At 43.6% G+C, this 19,573-nt stretch overlaps 2 protein-coding genes across 2 annotated transcripts; both read left to right on the top strand.

Annotated features, from left to right (window-relative positions):
* Positions 1-4,358: 4,358 nt before the first annotated feature.
* LOC309521668 (vomeronasal type-2 receptor 26-like) lies at positions 4,359-5,258 on the top strand (the record flags this gene model as incomplete). Its single annotated transcript, XM_082204378.1, has 1 exon — positions 4,359-5,258. The coding sequence occupies one exon, from the start codon at positions 4,359-4,361 to the stop codon at positions 5,256-5,258; it is 900 nt and encodes a 299-aa protein (XP_082060504.1).
* Positions 5,259-9,336: 4,078 nt separating this feature from the next.
* On the top strand, positions 9,337-19,286 carry LOC309521667 (vomeronasal type-2 receptor 26-like; the record flags this gene model as incomplete). The annotated part of the gene is made up of 6 exons (XM_082204377.1): positions 9,337-9,551; positions 11,808-12,099; positions 13,844-14,707; positions 16,050-16,277; positions 18,079-18,205; positions 18,385-19,286. The coding sequence occupies 6 exons, from the start codon at positions 9,337-9,339 to the stop codon at positions 19,284-19,286; spliced, it is 2,628 nt and encodes an 875-aa protein (XP_082060503.1).
* Positions 19,287-19,573: the final 287 nt, after the last annotated feature.

Here is a 19,573-nt window from a genome sequence, read left to right as displayed (position 1 = left end):
TACTGTGAAAGAATAAATCCTATTCCATCTGATGTGCTCTGGTCTCTACTCCTCACCTACACCAAGCACTGATTATCTGAGAGGCACAAGTCAGAATTTCTGACTTGGGAACTTCTCTTCCAGTAAGTGTCCATTGGTTCCTGAAAGGAAATAAAGGGGTAAGAGAAAGATGTGGCAACCAGGTACCCCCTCCCAGCAGTAGCAAAATAGCTGTTTGCTTTAGCCACCTGTGAGGACCCACAATTTTAGGCACCAGTGGTACAGCTGCAAATAAGAGATTTATTTACATATTTGTGTTTCAGGATATGAATGCTCTGCACAAAATTAAATGCTTTTTAGATGCAATATTCTTAAAGTTGACTGAATATTGTCCATGGGGTCAACTATCAACTGTTGACACATAAAATGGATATATAGTTTGTTTGTTAGCTTATTTGTTTTATTTAATCTTTTGGAATTTGCCAGAGAGAGCCAGAAAGTTACCAATGTGCTTAAGAGGGAGAGGAGGAGAATACCTTTGACCCAAAGTATAACTCTTTTATTAGTGACACACTGAAATACTACCAGAATACCCTCTCCCTGGTGTTTGCTGTGAAAGAAATAAACGAGAATCCTAATATCGTACTGAATATGACCTTTGGGTTCCACGTCACTGACAGCTACTTAAATGCAAGGTTGACTTATCAGAACACCCTGAAACTTCTGTCCATCACAGAAAGGATTGTCCCCAACTTCAAATGTGAGAAGAAGAAAAATAAGATGGCTTTTATTGGGGGACTTGACTCTGACATCTCTCTCTACATGGCTACTGTCTTAAGCATCTACAAGATTCCACAGGTATAGTAAGTGTTGGGGCTGTGAAGCTTTTCTGCTTCTGATTCAATAATTATCTTCTGGGTTCTCAATACTGTCTTTTGCTTTGGTTCTTTTTTATGATAAAATGAAATAAAAAAAACTAATACAAAAGCACCTGGGGGAGCTATGCAGTAGTGGTAGGAGCGGAGGGGCTTTGGTGCTTGCCTGACTCTGTCTCCCATGTGCCACTGGGAAGCAGCAGGGAGGTTGGAACTGGGCAAATGCGGCAGCAGGAGTCTTCCTTCTGCTCCCAGGAAGCTGCACAACATCAGCTGCAAGAGGTCAGAGAAACCCTGCTCCTCCTCTGCACCAACAACTGCTAGAGTTATGCGTAATGTTCTTGTGAAATCAACATGCATAAATGGAGTCGAGAAATTCTCATGGGTTTTTACTTCAAGCAGATACTTGGAATCAACCATAACCGTTTGCTCTAACTCTCCAATTCTTGTGGGGTTGATTTCTTCCGCCAGATTGCTTACTGCGTATTAGCTCCAGTGAGAAGCCCAGAGTTGCAGCCCCAGACATTTTACCGAACGGTGCCCAATGAGAAATATCAATATGCAGGGATTGTCAGGCTACTTCTACATTTCCAGTGGACATGGGTAGGAATTGTGGCATCCGATGATGAAAATGGAGAGACCTTTATGCAAAGCTTAGTGCCAATGCTTTCTCAGCATGGAGTCTGTACAGCTTTCAGTGAAAAACTACCAGCCATATCTCAGGGTCTAGATAATTTCAGTTCCCTGGAACTCATTCGGGCCAAGTCCTCTTTCCTGATGGCCTCAGAAGTCAACATATTGGTTATGTTTGCAGAACTTCAGACCATTACAGTTGTGAAATGGATGCAATATTTTTTTTCATTAGCTGAAGATATTGAAGAGAATTCTATAGGCACCGTGTGGGTTTTGACAGCCCAGTGGGCTTTCACTTCAGAAACAACACAAAGATATTATGACATACAAGTCTTTGATGGTGCCTTGTCTTTTGCAATTCACACAGAGAAAGTCCAGGGATTTAAAGACTTCCTTCAGACCCTGAACCCCAACTCTCCAAATGGAGATGGGTTCCTCCAGGCTTTTTGGCAACAGGCATTCAACTGTTTATTTTCTGCTTCCAATGGACACAAGGAAGACACAAAGACCTGCACTGGCCATGAGAGTCTGGAGAGCCTTCCTGGGCATATTTTTGAGATGACCATGACTGGCCAAAGTTACAGTATCTATAATGCGGTTTATGCCATTGCACATACTTTACATCAGATGCACTCATCCAGGTCAAAACGCAGAATGATGGCAGGCAGAGGTGGGCTCGATCCTCCAAAACCGCAACCTTGGCAGGTAAGATTTCCTATTCAGAGTAAACCTTTGCTGGGGGCTAATCTAATGAGCGATGATACACAGTCCATAGAATGAATACACACAAACACAGAGACATATACACACACAACTGCTTAAGGCTTTTACCTTTCCTCTACAACTATTCCCAAATTCTTTTCAATGCTTAACTGTTTTCCCTTTCCTTCAAGCTGAAGGAGCCACAATCAAGATAGGACCTGTACTTCCCTTCCATTTGCTGGAGTAGTTGAAAGAGTTATGGCACTCTGTACCCTTTCCCTGCCTCTCTAGGAACATATGCAGTCAAGACATGCGGATGCATCTCTTGGTGGGAAAAAGTAAATAAATAAGCAAACAAAAAATTTAGAGCAGAGAAAACCCACCAAGAGCTTCTCTCCATTTCTTTGCCCCCTTCTCCCTGCACTCCCACCTTGCAGGAAGGGCAGTTCCAGGACTTCCTAACATGGCACCATTTTGCCTTTGCACACGGACCCCAATCCTCACGCAAGTGGAAGGCCAGCTATACTTGCTAGAAATACTTAGGTGCTCCAAATGTTGTAGACTGCACAGTTTTTGACTACTTTGCATTGTGTGGAATATATTGATGGATACTTCTTGTTTCCATAAAAGCTCTCCTTTTTAAAAACTTTCCCTTTGTTTTCTTCTGTCTAGCTGCACTCGTTCTTGAGGAGTATCTCCTTTAACAACAGTGCTGGTGACTTAGTGTCCTTTGATGAGAATGGAGAATTAGCAGGTGGATTTGATATTATTAACTGGGTTACTTTTCCAAACCAAACCTTCTCCCGAGTGAAAGTAGGAAAGATAGTTCCACAAGATTCACAAAACGTAGACTTCAGTATGAATGAGGGAGCCATCACGTGGCACAGATCTTTTAATCAGGTGGGACCATTGTTGTTTTTTTAAATGAGGTATTGTTATTAAGAATACAAATTATAAGGTTAATGTAGACATTCTTTATCATTAATAAGCAAATTGTTGAGGAATAATCCATGTCCAGCACATTATTTTACCATCATATATGAGGTGAGAAGTCAATCTACATTAGTGTTCTGGTTTAAAAGTAGATAATGTAATATATTCCACTATTTTGCATATGGAATATTGTTGGCTTCCAACTCTCCTCCCCCCTGATCATTGGCCAGGCTGGTTTTCAGACTGAGGGGAGTTACAGTCCTATACCATCTGGTGGACCAAAGGTTCCACATTCCTGATATATAGGATTTCAATATAACATTTTGATGCTTTGCACATGAAGGGAGGAGTAAATCATACTGAACCAAGTGAGATTTACAGCTCAGAAGAGAAGGGGAAGCTACTTTAGCTGGTTTAAAAGTAGATAATGTAATATATTCCACTATTTTGCATATGCCCTTCTGGAATTATGTCAACCAGTCAGCTGATCTCTTCACTTTGGTTAAAATTGTGTTGTTCACAAGGCACAAGAGAGCTACATTTTCTCCTCTTTTTATGGCTAGGTGCTGCCCCTTGCCTTGTGTAATGATCGCTGCCAGCCAGGCAACAGCAGAAAAAAGAAGGAGGGATTGCCATTTTGTTGCTATGATTGTACTTCATGTCCACATGGGATGATTTCAAATCAAACGGGTAGGAGACATCACCTGCTATTTTGTATAATGCTTCCTGATGTCTATTTCAACTGTTTCCCTCTATTAGTAGTTCAGTACTCCTAAACAGAAGAGCAGCTGCACTGATATCTGGAAGAAAAAAGAGACAGTTGGGGAAACTAAATCCAGAACTTTTACAAGGGAGATCTGTGGAAATAGGTGTGGAATATGTCTGGTGTAATCTGTTGTATAGGTGTGTGAGCCAGAAAAAAGCATTAAATGATCTCCTTACCCAGAACTGTCCTCAGCCCAGCCTCTGAGCCCAAAGTGGCTGTTCTCAAGAAGCCTCCATCACCATGTAGATCTCTCTGGGTGTGACCAACTCACCTAAGGGCACAACCAAAGGCCTTGTTTCTGATCATTAACTGCAGATGAAAGGCAGATAGAACCTATTGCGGATTATGCACAATGGCAGGAGATTGTACAAACAGTTTTCAATATTCACTTATCTCTGATACTTATTTCAACTAATTAATGTCTTCTTTGTTGGAACTCATATATCACTCATTTCAATTTTTTTTCAGATATGGATTATTGTTTCCACTGCCAAGATGATCAATTTCCAAACAAGGACAGAGATCAATGCATCCCCAAACGCCAACATTTTCTTTCCTACGCAGAACCTTTAGGGTTCGTTTTAGCTTCCTTAGCCCTGGTCTTTTCTCTGCTCACAGCTTTGATACTTGGCGTCTTCTCTAGGAATGGGGACACTCCCATTGTCAAAGCCAACAACCGGGACCTCACCTACACTCTGCTCATTTCCCTCTTGCTCTGCTTCCTCTGCTCCTTGCTCTTCATTGGCCAGCCTCACCCAGTGAGCTGCTCTTTACGACAAGCTGCTTTTGGCATCATCTTCTCCATTGCTGTGTCTTGTGTCTTGGCCAAAACCATCACGGTGGTTCTGGCTTTCATGGCCACCAAACCAGGATCCAGGATGAGGAAATGGGTGGGGAAATCTCTCACAAACTCGGTGCTTCTTGCTTGCTGCTCCGTTCAAACCAGCATTTGTGCTGCTTGGCTCTGTACGGCTCCTCCATTCCCAGATGTGGACATGAACTCTCTGGTGGAGGAAATCATTGTGGAATGCAACGAAGGTTCTGTCGCGATGTTTTATTCTGTCCTGGGTTATCTGGGATTCCTGGCCATGGTCAGCTTCACTATGGCTTTCCTGGCCAAGAGGTTGCCGGACAGTTTCAACGAAGCCAAGTTCATCACCTTCAGCATGTTGGTGTTCTGCAGCGTTTGGCTGTCCTTTGTTCCCTCTTATCTGAGCACCAAAGGAAAGCAGATGGTGGCTGTGGAGGTCTTTTGCATCTTGGCCTCCAGCGCAGGTTTGCTGGGTTGTATCTTTTCCCCCAAATTGTACATAATTCTTCTGAGGCCTGATTTGAACAGCAAAGACCACTTAATTCTGAGGAGCAAATAGGAATGAATTTGTGTTGATGCTTTTAATTTTTGCATTGTTTGCTGGCATTAATTGGAAGAAAAGCAGACAAAGTCATTCCTTTTATTTCTCAGCTCTTTCATCCTTTTCATTCCTAGAAATAGCCTCCAACCTACATCTGTAACCAATAAATCTGAGACCAATTTTTAACTCCATGAAGTTGTTCTGTCACTTTGTTATCCTGCCAATACATTGATCTTTCATTCATAGGGTGCTAAAGGTATATCGCTTCATGGGGAGACATCACTGGTGTGAAACATGTAACTTCTGCCCAGGCTATACTTTATATATTTAGGAAAAAGCTATATTGTATTTATTTATATGTACATCAAGAAAGGCTGCTGATCTCACAATGTAGCTGCAAAAGCCTGTATAACATGGTAGAACATTTTGGACAATTAAGAGGTGGCATTTTTAATCCTTTCCATCACCATCCACCTCTGGATACACATGTCTGTACACATCCATCTGGCTTCACAATGTGAGGTTGTCACATTTCCAAGTGGGGCTTCAAAACAATTGAATGACATTTGTTACCCGCTGGTCTTCATCTGCCTACAAATGAGACCCAGATTCTCTGAGTTTATCTTCTCCATGTAGGGCGGATACAGAGTGGCTGGACTGAAGAGCATTTCAGCTGTCAGGAGAACCTACAAAACCCCCTGCAAAGCGCTTTACAAGTGCTGATGATGTTCTGATAGTTCAGGCTTGCAAAACTGTGTTCATGAAGCCATGGAAACCCCAACAAGCAGCTCTTGGGTTCCTTGCATAGTTCCACGTGCAGCACTGTGAGGTCCCAAAGATCAGCTGATAGCAGGAGCTTGCAGAGCATCATGTTTGCTGAGTTTCAGGCCCAAGGACCAGCTGATCATTCATGTGGGGAAAATGGGTTCTCTGATGTCTCTGTGATATCAGATCATGGAGAGGTATGCTGCCCCAGCCCCATGTCACCTATGGCCCACAGGGGATGTGGGAGATCCAGGTCACCTCTCAAATCAAGTGCCCCATAAAATCACAAGATCAACCATGTTGTTTACAATAATGACTGCTCCCCCCACTTAAAACGGGGGGCGCCCTTTACGTGGACGCGCGCAGCCCTAGATCTGGAGCGGCCCCATCAGCATAGGCTTGGCTTTGCCTTCCCTCAGGTGGGATACCTGGAGGTCTCCGCCTACCTCAGTCAGTTGTCCAATCCCACCTGGGGGAAGCGTTGCCAAGGAGACCAGGCCAGGTAGGGGAGGGATTACCTGCCCACACAATAGAGGGAGGATTTTACCTGGGAATCCTCACTTGGCTCCAGAGCTTCTCCCACCCTACCCACCCTCAGTTAATGTCTTATTTTGCAGGTTAACTTTTCTTCACAGGTTTTGCAGGTTAACTTTTCTTTACAGGTATGCGGGCGCTGCTACGTTAAGGTCGATGTTAAAGGGCTAGAAAGGAATTTCCCTGCATTGGCAGGCTTTGCCTTTCCCGTAGCAAATCGTCACAACCTTGGCGGTATCAGGCCTTGGGCGGAATCCTTTAGTCCATCTTCCTCTTTGCAGTGGCGATACCAGGGTTCTACCCACATTTGAAATTTAATAAAGTTGTGGCCAATTTAGTCCCATAGCATGTTGTCTGGAGTCGTTATTCCACATGACGGGGGGGACGACGACCGCTCGGGATCTGGGGACTCCGCCTGTCCACGCAAAGCTTTAGGCAGGCATGGGCAAACTCGGCCCTCCAGATGTTTTGGGACTATCACTCCCATCATCCCTGACCACTGGTCCTGATAGCTAGGGATGATGGGAGTTGTAGTCTCAAAATATCTGGAGGGCCGAGTTTGCCTATGCCTGGCTTTAGGCCTCAAAAGTTGGTGGAGGTTGATTTAGTTAAAAAACCACAGCCGACAATCTGTAGAACTGTAGAATTAAGAATAGTCATGATACAAAGAATACTATAGCATTTCCCCTTTGGACATAACTTGTTCAAAATTGATTGCTATTGTCAGAGTTGCTCCCCGATCCTAGCTCACAGAGGATCACGCTAGCCAGCGATCATTTAGTAAAGTCTTTATTGAGTTACAGTTCCCATTCTCAAGCTGCTGCGTGCAACTCTACTTCTTATGGTTAGATCGGCGAAGCTCTGTCTGGGTCCCCGCCTCCTGTACACCAGCTTAATATCCTAGCCTTACTCCACCTTTTCCGCCTGACTGTTCTCCTCTGGGTCCCTCTGCCCCCCGGGGTCTCTTCCTTCCGGGACTCTTCTGACGCTGACCCCCCGGACCCTTCTGTCTCCTTGCGCCGGGCTTTAGGACCTGGCTCCCTCTCCGGGCTGCCTACTGCGTCACTTTCCTGTGCATTTGAACTTGGCGCGCGCGCCCAACCTTCCACTTTCCGTCTGACCGTTTCTTCGCTCCCTGATGGAGGTGTGGCCACTCCTGACTCGTGCCCTCCCCCCTGTTGTGAGCTGCCAGCGCTTGATACCTGACTCTCTTCCTCTCCCCTGCTCTCTGTTGGTGACGCTGGTCCCGATTTCCAACTGCTCCCCTCTGAGCTCCCTCTGGCCCTTTCCTCCTGGGGTGTCCCCCTAGGCTCCCCCCTTGCCCTGGCCACTGGTGCTCCTTTCTGTGAATCTTCCGATTCACTGGAAAGACTCGGAGATCTCGGGTCGTCGTCATCACTCATCCTTTCTTCTGCCTCCTCCCCCTCGCTCTCTGTTTCCTCCCTTGCCCTTGCCTCTGCTCCTGAACCCCTGACAGCTATGGTAGTGTTTCAAGCATTCTAAAGCTCATAGACAAAGATTCTAAATCACTGCATTCACAGATTTTTAAATCTAAACTTCATTATTGCATATTTATTACATTTATATAGCATTTATATACTATGGTTCTCCTTCTCCCAATTTCATCTTCACAACAACCCTGTGAGGTGGTTAGGCTAAGAGGCTGTGACCTGCCCAAGGTCACCCAGGGAGCTTCTTGCCTGAGTGGGGATTTGAACCCTGGTCTCCCATCTCCAACACTCTAACCAGTACATCACACTGGTTCTCAGCCTAAAATTATAGTTTGTCCATATGGTGTCAGTTAATGTAATAAGAATTTTGGTTGATGAAATGGATAATGGACTTGATTTATAGGTTGTGCAAAGTTGTCAGATGTGCGTGCAGGAGCCAGGCCCTGTGACTGGTAGGGCCTCGCAGGATTGGGGCCTTCCTGAGTTTGGCCTGGGAGGGCAAGGCACGGCCGCACAGGTGAGGCTTGAGGGAAGACTCGTAGCACCTGGTGGCAAAGGGTAGGAGGGGTATATAAGACCAGCAGTTCCCTCTGGCTCTTTGCTACAGCAACACGCTGCCCACCTAGCTGTGCTTCCTGACTCCTGGTTTCCTGACCCCTGGACTGCTGTCCCTGGACTGCTGATTCCTGCTTCCCGACCTCAACCCCAGTCCCGACGTACCAAGTTGGGACTCTGACTACCCGTAACCCAGACCATGACAAAAGTTTGTTCTACCTCTTTGAACAATTAATGGCAAAGCAGTTATTTTTTTATTCTATGTTTTCATCTTAAGTAGTTTTCTGGGTAACCTTTTCTCTCTCTCTTTGCTGACTCTCCATAAACTCTTATTGCTCTCCTTGCTAAGGAAGACCAGCTGAGACTTTGGCTGTGATGTGATAAACATGCTTCCCACCCCTAAATCACTGAGAGGCTGATTAAGTCTCCTGTAATTATCAAAGTAATCACAATCATTTCTTTGACTCTCTGGGGAGTTCCAGTAGCTGCATGAAAACTATGAATCAAGACTTGCAGATACTATTAATATCTCCTGTGATGTTCAGAGCTTGGCCTTATACCAAGGGCACTATCAGACTGTTCACTCATTTCCCCCCCTGCAAAAATCTGGCTTTCGTAACCATCCCAGTAAGACTTTGCTGCTCAGTATCACTCAGATGTCAATGTGCAAAGAGATGAATTGTCACATAAAAAATTCCCCGCAACATGGTAATATTTGCAATCTTGGTATTTGTGCTGCTGCCTCAGACTGTGTGCAAGTTTCCTCTTGCTCCTACAATACTCTGTGCAGGATGGTACTTTCCATGATGTTGGCGTCAGTGCTGCTTCCTCCAGATGAGTGCAAGGCTGCTGTCACTCCATGTTCCATCAGTGACCCTCTTCCTATTCTTCACAAATATTATCAGTCTGGAGATGTTGTTATTGCTGGTGTTATGTCTCAAATCTATATAACTTCAAGCATAGCCTTCGATGAACCTCCTACACCTGAACTCTTCGATGACATTCTGTAAGGAAGTGTGTGTGTGTGTGTGTTTAAAAACCATATCATATACTGTAATGAATATATTTCTGTATTTGACATATGATGAAGGTGATGCTCATTACACTAGTGGTCAAAATTGTGGTAAACTTTAGGAAAAACTGTATTTCTAAGGTTTGACGGCTTATAAGAACAGTATACCATTAGAATGAACTTCAAAAGTAGATCATTAGAAAGTTAATCTAATGCAGAATATAATGTCACAAACTGTGTTGAATAGTCCTGACCTGAATCCAACAGAAAATCTGTGGAGGTGATTAAAGAAAATTTTTAGTCAGAAGCAACCAAGGAATTATAGCACAATTTTTAGAAACATACAATTTTGGTTTCTCATTAAAACACCTGGTGATTTAAAATATTTGCTTTACTCCATGGGATGATCTGTCTAGAACTCGTCATAGCTCTGGTAAGGAGTACATCACAACGATCTTCAGTTTGGACAATTACATAGTCTAAGAGATGCCAGGGATTTGACTGGTCATAGGAACATGCAAGCCCACTCACAATGACAAGGTCATGATCCAGCAAGTCAGTGTAGGGCTATAACCTTTGATAGAATAAGGATAATTCAACACTGTATGTTGCATTATATTCTGCGTTAGATTTTCTAATGATATATATATTTATGGTATTAATATAAAAAGTACTGATGTTATGAGCCTGAGATACAGACATACTTTCCAAAATGTTTTCACAATATTGGCCACTAGTGTATGATGATTACCCTGTCCCTTCCGCGTAGTTCTGGTGTTTATGAGACATGGCGGCAGATCTGATATCTCAAACTGACTTCTGCAGTGTGTGATAACATGTTTCTTCTTACATGGTAGGCTTATACCAGTGTTCAGTTGTTTTAAAAAGTTTGCAAGGCAGCATAAAAAGTAACATCCCCATTCACTTTGTGAAGGCTTTCCGCTCATTTACCATGGTGAGCGAAGGATTTCTTATTTAATATTTGACTTCAATCAAAGCCAAGTGGTAATTCATTCAGATTAGAGGTGATTTTTATTATGAGTTTTTGGTTGTGTGGCAAGACCCTCAAGCAGATGCTCCATTAAGATAAATAAATTCACACAGACACGGATATTTTGTTTAAGGTTTTTGGGCAAAAATGTGGCCACAACCTTATTGATTACAGGAATGAGAGCAGTATTGGCTTAGGCATTGGCAAGACTATATCTGACTCCTGCCCCCTTTGCAGGAAGTCTGTAAGGGTAAACCACCCAAAGGGAAATTCGCCTGCATCTCCCCTGGTGTTCTCAGCGGCCTGGCACAACCCTGATCCTTCAAGTGGACTTTGGACAGGAACCAGGCCCCGGATTCCTTTAACGGAATACCCTTGACACTGGAGGGGCAGGCGATGGCTGACCTCCCCTCCCCCATTCACCATAAGCCAATGCCTAACCGCCAAACCTTACAAAGTTGTGATGATTGCTAAGAGGTGGGCAAAGACCAAGTGGCCCGTGCCAATTTGCCAAATGGAAAAATTCCTACCTGGCTCCTGACTCAAGCCGGGCAATCAACCAAAGTCCAACGCAAGGCCAAATGATCTAAGGTGGGTATTTGGCAGTGCGAAGCAGGACCCTGGCACAGGTCACGCTGCCACTTTTATGATTTCCCCCACTATCACCCTTTGACATGATTGGGCAATAGCCCTGGGTAATTGTGGTACCACCCCGGCATGTGTGCAATAACTCCACCCACACCAGGGTGGGGGGGGGACCTGGTTGAGACCCTGCCCGCAACCAGGACCATCTAGTAAGATGATCCCATTAACCAGACTTTTCTCCCCCTCCTCCTCCATAGAACAGAACTAGTAGCAATCAGGGCCAGACCAGCCGTGAGGTAAATAGAAACAGCTGCCTTGGGCCAGGGAATTCCTGCAGCTGCCATTGTACAGCTGCCATGGCTGCCACAGTGGTGCCTAGTGAGATCTCCTAAGATCTAGTGAGATCACAGAATTTATCACCCGAAGACACCACCACTGTGCACCCCAGGAGGCCAGGCATTGGTGGGGGTGAGGTGGGGTGGGGTGGAGGCACCTCCCTGTGAGATGTGGCGTCATGTGCATGTATCTGGACATGGATGATTGCATTTAGCAGGACTGAAAGCCATGCTAGGAGTTAGATGTTCAAGGAAGCAAAACATCCAGGTTCGTGTTTCAATATATCCACACATTTTGGTGAAGGTGAACTGTTACACACTATGTCGCTCTCCACACAGGCCAGTGACACAACTCTACCAGCATATCCTGGCTTTGGCATTTGCTGTAAAAGAGATAAATGAAGATCCCCAAATCTTGCCCAATATCTCTCTGGGTTTCCACATCTATAACAGCCATTTCAGTCCAAGCTGGACCTACCAAGCCTCCGTGGAACTTCTCTCTAGCCAAGAAAGACTCCTCCCCAACTACAAGTGTGATGTTCAGGAGACTCCAAAGGCGGTCATTGGGGGGCCAAACTCTGATTTATGTCTCCAAATGTCAACCATCATGTCTAGGTACAAGATGCCAAGAGTAAGAGGTCTGCATGGAACATGGATCATAATGAAATCCGTTTACAGTTGCCTTTGACTAACTCTCATTGGGTTGCATGCTGGTAATTGAATGTTTTTGTGGCAATGGCAAATAGTGGGCATAGGTTGGTGTTTATCAACCAAAAATATGTGTCTGCTTCAGTTCTACACCTCCTTAAAAACTCAGGTGGAAGAATTCCTCATTGGACACTTTGCTCCTGTGCAGGACTGTAACAAAATATCTGCTGCCTGTGGTAGCACAACTGTATGTTTGCTATGCCTGCTGAAAAATCACTTATATATTTCCCAAGATAACTTTAACATTCCAAATCAACAGAAATAAATAATATTTGAATCCTTTTGTAGCAGATCCCCCTCCGTAAAACTCTATAACCACCATGGGTTATCTAGCATGTGTGATCTATCTAGCAGGCATAAGTTGAACAAATAAGAAAGATTTATTTTGCAGAATAAAGTTGGTAAGACAAAAGATGCATCAGGAGATAAAGTTCTTTCAGGAAACAGTTAACTTATTAATATTCAATTTAATGTATGTTACGGGCTTCAAAAGAAGGTAGTGAACATACAGCTTATTTAAAATGGCAGTTCCTTATTTTCAGTTTGATGTTACAATTGGTAAACAATCAGCTCATTTCCATTTTTCATTACTTCAGTTTCTTAAACCTAATTGCATAGATATTACAGTTTCAGACTTTGGTTCTTATACAAGGTAGTGCTTTCTGTCAGTTTCCCCACCTTCTATCACTCTCACTCCTGAGGTTCTCCAAACAGCACAACAGCCCCAGGGGATCACTCCAGCCCTCTTAACGGGTTTGGGTGTCTTCTCTTTCTAGGAGATCTCTCCCTTCCTGACTGGAAGGAGACCCAAGCAGACGGGATCCTGCAGAGGATTGAGGGGCCCATGTGCAGTGCAGCACGACATCATGACCTCATGAGTGTGATGTCACATGACACCTTGACATCATGCGTGTGATGCCATGAGGAACTGAATGCCTCTTGAATATTGAGGGGGCTTAGCCCCCTCAAAAATACACTAGTGTGGACGAAACCTCCTCGGCCTCTAGGAGTTGTGTGAATGATGGAAATCACAACATTATGGTAATGGGAAGGATGCCTAATATTGCAGAAACAGATGATGCACCAATAGAAACCAAATCAAAAGATTGGAATTAGAACAGTCCAGATGGATTTCATATCATTTCCCATGCAAAGGTGGTGGGAAATAGGTTTCCTCCATAGTTCTCTATCCCTTGCAGTTAACTCAAGGAATCAGTATTAGGAATTTATTCATTTGAGAAAGCTTTATCATGGTTTTCTGTGAACAAGGATTTATTTACCTGTTCTTTCCTTTATAGAATCATAGAATCATAGAGTTGGAAGAGACCAGAAGGGCCATCGAGTCCAACCCCCTGCCAAGCAGGAAACACCATCAGAACACTCCTGACATATGGTTGTCAAGCCTCTGCTTTAGATATGAAGGGCAGCAAATTCTGCCATAAACATAACTGCATAATTGTTCTATTTGATGTAGAGACATTAATATCCAAGTATTTCCCCAAACTGCAAATTCTAAATTAACAGAAATAACCAAAAAGCTGAATCCCCCTGGTTAATATATACCAATTAAATAGAGATTGAAATCTGGTTTTGAGTCTAATTGGTGTTTTGATATCAGCATTTGTTATCATCTTTCCTCCCTTGATTTTATTAATGACCCTTTTCAGCTCATCTATGGCTCTTCTCCTGTGACGACTAATGACATTCAGTCCCTTTTCACCCACTGGATATTCCCAGATGGGACTCAGCAATACGAGGGGATCCTCCACTTACTGCTCCATTTCCGTTGGATGTGGATTGGTGTGCTTTTTCAACTCCATGATGACACTGGAGAGAGAGTTGTACAAAATGTTCTCCCCATGTTTGCCCAGAAGGGTATCTGCTTTGATTTTATAGAAAGTTTCCCTAAGGTTACCTCTTCTGGTGAGTTTGATGAAATGGTGGAAGAAGGTTCAAAAACATTGAACATTATTGTGGGAAGCACTGCCAATGCTGTGGTTGTACATGGTGAAATTCATACAATTATGGCAATGAGAACACTACCCAGGCTTGCAGAAATGAATGATGTGCCAATACAAGGAAATAGAAAAATCTGGATTATGATAGCCCAGATGGATTTCACCTCATTTCCCTTTCAAAGAGGTTGGGACATCACATTCCTCCATGGGGCTCTGTCCTTTGCAGTTCACTCTAAGGCTCTTCCAGGATTCCAGGAATTTATTCAGATGAGAAAGCCTACCTTGGAAAAAGAAGATGGCTTTCTCAGGGTTTTCTGGGAAGAGGCATTTAATTGTGGTTTTCCCGACCCTGCTTCAGAGAAGAAAGATGACAAACTCTGTACTGGGGAGGAGAATATTGAGAGCCTTCCTGGGTCCGTTTTTGAAACGAGCATGACAGCCCACAGCTACAGCATCTACAATGCAATCTATATTTTGGCACATGCTTTGCACACCATGCAGTCCACCAAATTAAACTGCAGAGCAATGGCAGGTGGAGCAAGATGGAAATTTACAGATCAACAGCCATGGCAGGTAATGTTATCTTCCACTTAATACAAATGTCTGTAATAAACTCTGGAGCTCAGTCAAAGGGGGCATTTCTCTTGAATACCTCTTCAGTAGGGGAAACTCATTGCATGTCAAGGCCCTGAACCCTCCCCCAGTTGTTGAATAATAAAACACATGAACACCAGTATTTAAGATTAATGGGCGAATTAAGGCCACAACAAAGGCCTGAAACCAAGAAGGTGATCCCCAGCCACGCGGCCACTTCAATGCAGCAAGTCATGCCCCCTGGCTGACTGGATTGGTTGGCGGGTGTGACACGGCCAGGACTATGATGTGGGGGCACTGGCTTTCCTCTTTCCTCTCGGGGAGGAAATGACTATCCACTAATGGTTAGGATAACATAATGGATGAAATTCTGCCATCACTGAGAGCCAGTGTGGTGTAGTGGTTAAGAGTGGTAGTCTCGTAATCTGGGGAACTGGGTTCGCGTCTCCGCTCCTCCACATGCAGCTGCTGGGTGACCTTGGGCCAATCACACTTCTTTGAAGTCTCTCAGCCCCACTCACCTCACAGAGTGTTTGTTGTGGGGGAGGAAGGGAAAGGAGAATGTTAGCTGCTTTGAGACTCCTGAAGGGGAGTGAAAGGCGGGATATCAAATCCAAACTCTTCTTCTTCTTCTTCTTTAAAGTGGATTCACTTGTCCTTGGAATAGCAAAATATGGCTATAGATGGCTAGGTACACGATATAATGCTATCACTATTTGTACAAAGGCAGCCCTGTATCCCTGGAAAGTGATGAGCAGCTTATCTACACAGCTTATCCTCCTATCTGAAGGAACGTCTTGTCTAAAATTTGTGGTCTAAGTTCTATGAAATTTGGGCCAAGACTTCCTGTAATTCTTAAAAGAACCACATCTCGCCTCCACAATAAACATTACTACAATTGAAATTATCCTTCCCAAACATTTAAAATGAATATTGTGTTCCACAATGTTTCTCTTTTGTATATGCTCATGATCAGGTCTTTTTTCAGCCGGAACTCCCTGGAACTCAGTTCTCTCCCCTCTCAGGGGGGCGCCATTGCTATTCCAAGGGAACGAGGAAGGTGTTTGTGGTGAGTTCCAGCACCTCTTTTTCTAGAAAACAGCACTGCTCATTAATTCCTTTTTCCTTTTTAGCTCCATCCATTTTTGAAGAAGAGACTCATTAAAAACAGAGAAAGAAAAACACTAAGATACAACTTTTAAATGGACCACAAACTATAGCTCTTAAATGTTAAAGATAACCACTCTATTTGTATGAATATTACTAATATTTAATCTTTTTTGGCAACTTCATTAATTGTTTTTTTCCTCTTCAAACTTAGGTCCACCGCTTTCTGGGAAGAGTTTCATTTAATAATAGTGTTGGGGAAGAAGTTTCTTTTGACCAAAATGAGGAATTAGTAGATGGATTGGATATAATAAATTGGGTCACATTCCCCAATCAGTCATTTCTGAGAGTCAAAGTTGGAACAATGGACCCACAAGCTCCCCCAGAAAAGAGGTTAACCATTCATGATGATGGTATCATGTGGCCCAACTGGTTCAACCAGGTAAGAATTTATTCAGGGTTTTCTCTAGTTTTTTGCTCAGTGTCCCAAAACTGCCTCATTGCAACACATTGAATCATCAGTTATCAGAATCAGACTCGATATGTGAAGGAAATATCAGGCTGTAGCACTGATAAAAGGAAAGCTATCTTATTTCTAGGTTTATTATCTAGACAATATGGCCAAAAGTACAAAAAATTAATCTGGCTTGGAACCAACTGGTGAAGAAGACCCCTGCAACCAGCAGGATTGGAACCTCTACTCACTAGCAGACTCAATCCTCCTCAATTTGACTGCTTGTGTCCCCCTGCTTGGAAAAGTGCAGTGTGGGGCTATTTGAAAGCTCTGTTGCAAGGAGCTCTCTGTGCTGCTCTTTGCAGATGCTGCCTGCCTTTCCTTCAGAATCAGCCCAATTCAACCTGGGATTTGGCCAAATCTGTTCCACAGCCGTAATTTGTACCCCACAATTACTCCAGGCACAGTCAATTCATCATTGAAAGCTGCTCATTGGTTTGCAGCATTATGCTAAACATACAAAACACATTCCTTTGCATTGGCTGCTGAGTTAAATGATTAACAGTGAATGTTCACAGAAACCGCAGGTACAAACTATTATTTTTAGCACCTGGCTCCACAAAAGTAAATTATAGGACACATGCAGGTGATGAAGAAGGTAACTCTGCAAGCAAACAGCACTGCAAGAATCCATCAAAAGCAAACAATTACAGTTGCAATCAAAATTATTCAACCTCAAGGGCTTCAGGTGTGCTTGAGCTAGAACACATGAAATACCTGAACTCGCAAGAGGTTTGTTGAGTGTCAAATGTTGCTGTATGTGAGGCATATTTCTAAGTTAGGAGAATAATATAAGAAAGTAAGAGAAGAGCTCATTGCCCTTCACAAACAAGGATAAAGTAAAGGTACCCCTGCCCGTACGGGCCAGTCTTGCCAGACTCTAGGGTTGTGCGCTCATCTCACTCTATAGGCCGGGAGCCAGCGCTGTCTGCAGACACTTCCAGGTCACGTGGCCAGCGTGACAAGCTGCATCTGGCGAGCCAGCGCAGCACACGGAAACGCCGTTTACCTTCCCTCTGGTAAGCAGCCCCTATTTATCTACTTGCACCCGAGGGTGCTTTCGAACTGCTAGGTTGGCAGGCGCTGGGACCGAACGACGGGAGCGCACCCCGCCGCGGGGATTCGTACCGCTAATCATGCGATCGGCAAGTCTTAGGTGCTGAGGTTTTACCCACAGCGCAACCCGTGTCAGAGAAGAGATCATCGCCCTTCACAAACAAGGATACAAGTAGACAAAAGATAGCAAAGGTACTGAATATTCCTAGATAAACCATTGGAAGCATAATTCGCAAGTTCAAAGTTAAAGGAACAGAGGCTAAACTACCTGGACAAGGCAGAATTTTGATAAATTTGAATGCAAGTGTATGTCAAAAATATATGAGCAATTTCTATATTCATGAGATACTGACCCAATAAGCTTTCACCTGAACATTTTCTAATTTGAGAAGATATTGCCATGCTAAGCTCCGAAGAAGTTCAAAAACATACCAATATGGTTTTCATAAAGGCAAAGGTACTGGAGTAATGGTAGAAGCTCCAATGTTACTATTAGTGCTGAATTTAAGATCATCTTCAGATAAAACAAAAAACCTATAGGAAGCTCCAAAGTTCCAATGCTACAATTACAGCTGGATTTAAGATCTATTGCTTAACTGTCATGTTTACTATTAAAAGATAGGTCAGTGAGATGCAAACTTCCAAACGATTTCCTTCTTTCATTTATGAACAGGCACAACCCACCTCTCTGTGTAATGAGAATTGTCATGTAGGCTATAGAAAGAACAAGAAGGAAGGAAAGCCATTCTGCTGCTATGATTGCCTTCCATGTCCAGAAGGGAAGATTGCAATCAAGGAGGGTAAGGATTGCATCACAGGCTTTAATTTTACGTGTGCATCAGAAGCTCCTTTCTCTAGTGGGAAAACAGTATGGAAGTAGCAAATATACATCCTGGCATCTCTTAGATGCATTGTGACAATCTGAGGACAGAATAACTTTTTAAATAATAAGTTTTGTTTCTTCCATTTTCATTTTCAGACATGGACGACTGTTCAGAATGCCCTGGAGATCAATATGCAAACAATGAACAGAATGGCTGCCTCCCCAAAGACAAAACTTTCTTGTCTTTTGGAGAACCGTTGGGGATCAGTTTGGCCACGTTTGCCCTCTTCTATTCCTGCATCACAGCTTTGGTGCTTCAAATATTCACAAAGCACAGAGATACTCCCATAGTTAAAGCCAACAACCGCAACCTAACTTATATTCTCCTCCTTTTCCTCCTGCTCTCCTTCCTTTGTGCTCTGCTCTTCATTGGCCAGCCTGAGGAAGTCACCTGCCTCCTTCGACAAACTGCTTTTGGCTTGATCTTCTCAGTGGCAATTTCTTGCATCTTGGCCAAAACTGCCATTGTGGTTCTAGCTTTCATGGCCACCAAGCCAGGGTCCCGAATGAGGAAGTGGGTAGGGAAGCCATTGGGCACCCCAATTGTTCTTTCCTGCTCCCTTATGCAAGCCACAATCTGTAGCATATGGCTGGCAACTTCTCCTCCTTTCCCAGACGTTGACATGCACTCAAGGACTGAAGAAATAATACTAGAATGTAATGAAGGCTCCACTCTTATGTTTTATTGTGTCCTGGGATTCATGGGTTTACTGGCCATAGTCAGCTTCACGGTGGCTTTCCTAGCTAGAAAGTTGCCTGACAGTTTCAATGAAGCCAAATTCATCACCTTCAGCATGCTGGTCTTTTGCAGTGTGTGGCTCTCCTTTGTTCCAACCTACTTGAGCACTAAGGGCAAATACATGGTGGCTGTGGAGATCTTCTCCATCTTGGCCTCCAGTTGTGGGTTACTGGGCTGCATCTTTATCCCCAAATGCTATGTTATTTTACTGAGGCCTGAGCTGAACAGCAGAGAGCAGCTAATAAGGAGACAGTTTTAAATAATCCTGAAGTCTGAATCATGTTTGTAATTTTTGGTGCCTGTTATTGCTATTTTAATTACGTGTATGTAATTAGAAATCTGGGATACTCATGTCCCTAGACATTAAAGAATCAACAAGTAAAGAAATAATTAAAGAATTAAAAAGTAAATGATAAAAAAGATCTGGAGCAGGTCCAAGAATTCCTTTGGGAGAAAGTGTGAGGACACAATTAGGACAGTGGTGAATACCTTAATTATTTCCATCACTGTCACTGATGAGGATCAGTACTGATTCTGTGGCAATGT

The sequence above is a fragment of the Podarcis vaucheri genome, assembly GCF_965113315.1.
Source record: "Podarcis vaucheri genome assembly, chromosome: 16".
Classification (NCBI taxonomy): Eukaryota; Metazoa; Chordata; class Lepidosauria; order Squamata; family Lacertidae; genus Podarcis; species Podarcis vaucheri.
This window is presented reverse-complemented; position numbering and strand designations above follow the sequence as displayed.